The sequence below is a fragment of the Elephantulus edwardii genome, unplaced genomic scaffold (genome assembly GCF_000299155.1).
Source record: "Elephantulus edwardii isolate Elephantulus edwardi_28Jun2011 unplaced genomic scaffold, EleEdw1.0 scaffold00007, whole genome shotgun sequence".
Lineage (NCBI taxonomy): Eukaryota > Metazoa > Chordata > Mammalia > Macroscelidea > Macroscelididae > Elephantulus > Elephantulus edwardii.
Genome location: NW_006399757.1, coordinates 23,080,079 through 23,086,134, shown reverse-complemented (window position 1 = coordinate 23,086,134; position 6,056 = coordinate 23,080,079). Strand labels below are relative to the sequence as shown.

Here is a 6,056-nt window from a genome sequence, read left to right as displayed (position 1 = left end):
TATATTATATATACTTTAAACTGCATCTTATATATATGTATATATACATTTTTGTGTGTGTATATATGTGATATGTGTGTATATAAAATGAGTGTGTTTTATTGTTGTTGTTATGTGTTGTCTAGTCGCCTGTGTCTCATAGTGACCCTATGTACAATGGTGCTAAACCCTGCTCTATTCTGTGCCAAACCTACTGTCACTGACACACCTACCCCCATTACCCCAGTGACTATATCAATCCTTCTAATCAGGGGTCTCTCTCTCCTGCGCTGTCCCTCTACCCTCCCAAACATGACATCCCTCTCCAAGGACTAATTCTTCCTTGCAACATGTTCAAGGTATGTCAGATGAAGCTTCAGAATCCTTGTCTCCAAGGAGCAGCCTAGTTTCACATACATAAATAAATGTAAATATAGAGGGAGGGGCAGAGAGAGAGTGAGCATGCACTGGTGTCTGATTTACCTTAAGTCTAGATATTTGAGTGAAAGTAAAACTATTTGATACAAGATAAATATTTGTTAAAATGCATCTTAAAAGTATTAAAATAATTTTTAAAATATAAAGGAACTTTTAAATTACATAACAAAATACATCTCTTAAATTTTCAGTTCAATGAATTTTGACAATATACATACTCAATCATTACAACAATCATGACCTTTCTATCACGTCAAAAATTTTCCACATGCCTTTGTGCAGTCAATCCTTCTCCCTAGCCTTGACTGATCTGCTTTCTGTCACTACACAGTAGGTCTTTTTTTAGAGCTTTATAATAAGGTATTTACTCTTTGCTGCATAGCTTCTTTTTCTCAATATACTATCCCTCTGTTTGGATACATTGTATTTCCAATCACTTTTAATCTTTTGGTATATTTCTAAATTTTGACTATTATAATGTCTTTATGAACAAGTATTTGTTCAGATGTTTTTCTTTTTTGGGTAAATATCTGTAATTTCTAGATTATAGTCCAAATGTACAGGTAACATTAGGAAACTACCAAAATGGTTTTAGCACTGCATTTCCAACAACGTGAAAACAAAATGTTGTTGTGTACTGTAGAGTCGGAACTGATCTATTGCTGACCCTCTGATGGGAACACAATAGAGCCCCCCCAAAAGACTCACACATGTATGTTCCACTGATGGTAGAAAATAATACCAAGGCAAGTCAGTGGGGAAAGGATAGGCTTTATGACAGTGTTTTGGGGTGTAAATGGATATCTGGAATAAAATAAACATCAACTATTTCATAACACATACCACAAAATTAGCCCAAAACAAACCAACTGGGAAAAAAAAATCCACACATGAGCGAGTCACTTTCTGGATTCTCTATTTAATCTTATTAATGGAGGTTTATAATTTTGAAATCTAGTGCTAGAGGGCTTCTGACTTTTTTGGTGTTGTTATTTACCAAAACTGTTCAGCTATTTTAAATTCTACGTATTTTCACATAACCTTTAGAATCAACTTGTCAATTTCAACTACCAAGCATTCTTGGGATTGTGAGTCATACTGTATTGAATTTGTAGATTAATATGGAGAGAACGGGCAACTTAACTATACTGAGTTTTTCAAAACATAGAGTATATCTATTTAGGTCTATACTTCTTTTAACCATGTTTTATAGTTTTTTCATGGATAGAGTTCATACATTTTGTTAAAACTTATCTCTAATTGTTTCTGGAAGTTATTTTAAGTAGTATTATCCTTGTAATTTCATTTTTCAATTGTTCCTAGTATATTACAGAAATACAGTAAATTTTTTATCTTGACTTTATAACCTGCAAGTTTACTAAAAATTCACTTTTTTTAGTCTAGGAGCTAAATTTTATATTTCTTAGGATTTTCTATCTATCTAATATATAATCTATTTGAATAAAAGACAGGTTTTCTTCTTTAGTATGTAGGGTATATTATACTGGCTGTAAGTTGTTGAGTAGAAGTATGGAGAGCAAACATCTTTATCCTGTTCTTGATCACAAACAAAAACATTGTCTTTTTTCAATATCAGGTATAATATTTTCTGGATATTTCATAGATCCTCTTTATAATGTTGGGAACTTACAATCTTTCTGGTTCACTTGCTTGGGTTTATAATCATGTGTCGAAATTTGTTAAATTCTTCATAAGTGGAAATGATCATATGGTTTTTCTCTACTTTGATAACATGGTGAATCACAGTGTAGGCTTTGGGCTATTAGATAAATATGCATTTCTAGCATAAATATTTGGTTATAATGTAAAATGTGCTTTTTTATAGATGGATGGTCTCAAGGTTGCCAATCTTGAGGTTTTCATCCACACTTATAAAGGTTATACTTAACCACATTTCTCAGAATATTTTTAAAAACAATATAAAAATATTCTGAGATGTAACACAACCATTTCGTCATCAGGCTTCATTGGCAATTATATATGAAAGTTCCTGAGAGAACTTTTGTTTGTTTGTTTTTATTAACTAGATCCTCATGCTTCCTTACTGGGTACATTGACCAATTCAAAATTGATTTCATGTTTACTTTTGGAAACAAGTTGAATTCTGGAACTTTTTTTTTTTTCACTGTAGCTTAATTTTATTCAGATATGCAAGACTAATGAGTAAATTTAAAAAGCAAAGAATCAAACTATGATTTTAAAGTTGTTGTTGTTGCGAATTCTTGAACTTTTGAATGTTCTTATTCTATTCAGAATCACCTTCAAGGAGAATTGATAAATGGGGTTGATATTCCTGAGGCCATTAATAACAAAGTACAGAAGAGATGCTCTTGCTGCCACTGGTCTGTAACATTCTCTGGCTTCGTTGATTTTCATTTCATTTTCTTTGGCTTCAGTCACCTATGTTGAGATAGAAACAAAGATACTCTATATTCTCTGTTCATATCTAAATGACAGAAAAAATAGAGTATAAATAAAAAATGGTTAGTATCAAAATAGATAACATGAAGTGAGTGGTATCGGTATGTTATCAGTTTTTTCCCCTAAGACTAACTTCATACTTTTAAAGATGAGTATTCAATGAGAATAGATAGTTAACAGCTGTAGCTGTTTCATAGGCTGCATATTAAACATATGATTGCTTTTGGTTCTACAGAATTTGTTCCTGAGAAATGTCACCTTCCTCCATCTCCTCTCTCTTCCAGGGGTTAATAACCCAGCTATATCACCTCTCAGGGATAGCTCTTAAAAGTCTGCTGGGTCAACTCAATGCCAATAACTTTATTGGTCAACTAGGTATACAGAAGCAGTCAAGGTCAGTCGATAATATAGCCAATGGCTGAGTTTAGTAAAAAGCCTATCTCTCAATATCCTCATAACTATCTTAATTCTAAGTTTAGAGCAGATAATTCATATGCTAATATACTTCATTTTAGTTTCTGTATCAGCCTCTGTAAACATTTGGATGGATAATTGAAAAACTGGGAAAAAAATCACCATCATCAACAATAGATCAACATATAATTTTTTTATTCAAGTCACAAATAGTATTGCTGGTTTTATAGCTTCCTAAGATAGATAATTTTTTAAAATGATCTTTCATAGACTTGATTTATCATATTTGCGAATGAGAAAGGAAATACAGAAAATGTAGAGAAGTGAAGGAGGTCCTTACCAGATTAAGAAGTTAGGGACAGACATTTCAAGAGACAATTAGAAGCTAACTTCAAAGCTAAGATCTAATTTAGTTAATTGCTCTAATCTTACCATCTTGGGAGCCACCTAGATTTCACTTAAAAGGCTGGAGTAATTTGGGATTCTATTTCCTTGCTGAAATGAAGACAAAGATACTGGTTGTGGTGACACAACCTCTGGTGGGGAATTAATAGATTACCTAGTAATGAGGAAATTCCAGAAGGCAAATAAAGGTTCCTCTCCTTTTGCAAGTGTGGACTTTTCAAAAGTTAATGGCCAAGTGTGAGTCTAAAAGGCACACCATGCATAAAGCGTGTTGGGGGGCTACGTGGACGTTCAGCAAGATGTCTACTCAATGAACATTTCCACTGGCTTTTAGAAAATGTCAGTTTCCCACGGTGAAGAATGCATTTGAGTACAGCAGGAGACCATCCCTTGCTCAACCACCCACCACTGACTGAAGGCCTGTAAACAAAACTTCAGCTCTAAGGATTTCTCTGAAATGTCCAGCAGCCTGCAAAACCTGCTGTGAGGCTGCAGACGCCAGTTCACCAGAGCTGGCTGCTAAGCATTTTTAGATTTTTAAGTCCCAGAAGCCAGCAGGCCCCAATTTTCTCTGCATTTGGGTCACTTAGCACGACTAATGAAAGCATAGTTCTACCATAGTCTCATTTGCATGACTGGATCTTAGCTGAATTACGATAAGCACATGTTTGATCATCCACCTCTCCAGCCAAAAGGATCTCTGGTGGCACAGTGGTTAAGTGACTGCTAACTGGTGGTTTGAAACCACTCAATGACTTCATACGAAAAGCCCTGGTGACCTGCTTCCTAAAGACGAGACTCAAAATCCCTGTGGATTCTGTCACGTGTGGTCGTTATCATCAGAAATCAACTTCACAGCAGACAGATTCATCATCTCCAGTGTGAATGCAGAATAGTCTTATTTTGGTGGGAATGTTATTAACTGACCTGGATTCTAATATTAAGTCTTCTTGGATAAATTTCCAAATTGGGTTATATTTTCAGTTGGAACACTTCATGGCAACCCGATGTTAGGAACCGGCCAGGGCTGCAGGCCTTCCTACCTTCCGTGATATCTCTGCAGCGGTGGCTTTGGTGGTCTCCAGCCTCTCCACCAACTCGGTGTCATCTAGAAAGCTCCCCTCAGCCGCGGACAGGCGCAGGAGGAGGTCATCCTCCAGGTGCTTCAGCTCAATCTTACAGTCATTTTGGTGCTTTGTCAACATCAGCTAATGGAAACCAAGAAAATGAGATAAAGGGTAACAGCTTTAAAAAAAATACATTATTTTTAAAAAGTCATCTGTTTTTGCAGTTGTGGAAAATGTACACACCAAAATGTAAATGGATCCAGCAATTTCCACATGCATAACTCAGCAACGTTGATTATATTCTTCAAGTTGTATAATTATTCCCACCCTCCTCTTCTGAATTATCCTGAACCATTAACATGAATCCATTGCCCTCTAAGCTGCTTCTCTAACTTTTCCATTTGTAAGCAGATGCTTTCAGTAGTGGGTTTATTTAACCAAAAGTTTCACAGGATATATATTCAGTAAAATACACACTAAGTCTCAGTGCTAGTCACTTTTAAACTTTCTTTTAAAATTGAGATTTAATTATTTTCTTAGTAAGTGTAGTTAAATCTTTACATTTTTATATAAATACACCAGCTACAAAGAAGCTCTGGTGGCATAGTGTGTTATGTGTTGAGCTGCTAGCTTATAGGATGGGTATTCCATCCCAAGCCCCTCTGAGGGAGAAAGAAGAGGCTGTTTCCTCTCATTAGAGTTTACAATCTTGGAAAACCAATGAATTGTTGCCATGAATTGGAAATGACCCAGGTGTTGTTGTTATGTGCCGTCGAGCCGCTTGCAACTCATAGCGACCATATGTAAAACAACCCAAAACCCTGCTCTATCCTGTGCCAATCACACTGCCTCCAACACACCCATCCTGATTACCCCAGTAACTGAATCAATCCACATTATAGAGGGTCTTTCCCTCCTGCGCCATCCCTTGACCCTCCAAAGCCTGATGTCCCTCTCCAAGGACATATCCCTCCTTACAACATGTCCAAAGTATGTCAGACGAAGCCCCAGAATCCTTGCCTTCAAGGAGAAGCCTGGTTTAACCCTCTCCAAGATGAATCTGTTTGCTTCCTTGGCAATCCATGGTATATTCAATACTCTTCTCCAGTACCACAGCTCAAAGGCATCAATTCTCTTTCTATCCTCCCTAGTCACTGTCTAACTCTGTGATGCCTAACAAGTGATTGCAAAGACCATAGCCTGTATCATATGCACCTTAGTCTCCAGAGTGACACCATTGCTCTTCAGTACTTTGGGAGGGTCCCTAACAGCAGACTTTCCCATCGCAATACATTTTTTTATTTCCTGGCT

At 36.3% G+C, this 6,056-nt stretch overlaps 1 protein-coding gene across 1 annotated transcript in view; it reads right to left on the bottom strand.

Annotated features, from left to right (window-relative positions):
- The window catches only part of DNAH11 (dynein, axonemal, heavy chain 11), a 481,900-nt gene that overhangs the window by 57,654 nt on the left and 418,190 nt on the right, over positions 1-6,056 (bottom strand). Inside the window, exons 64-65 of the mRNA XM_006880385.1 lie at positions 4,722-4,886; positions 2,698-2,838 (exon numbers count right to left, since the gene is read on the bottom strand). Coding sequence (XP_006880447.1) covers positions 2,698-2,838; positions 4,722-4,886 — 306 coding nt within the window. The remainder of the gene's footprint in view (positions 1-2,697; positions 2,839-4,721; positions 4,887-6,056) is intronic.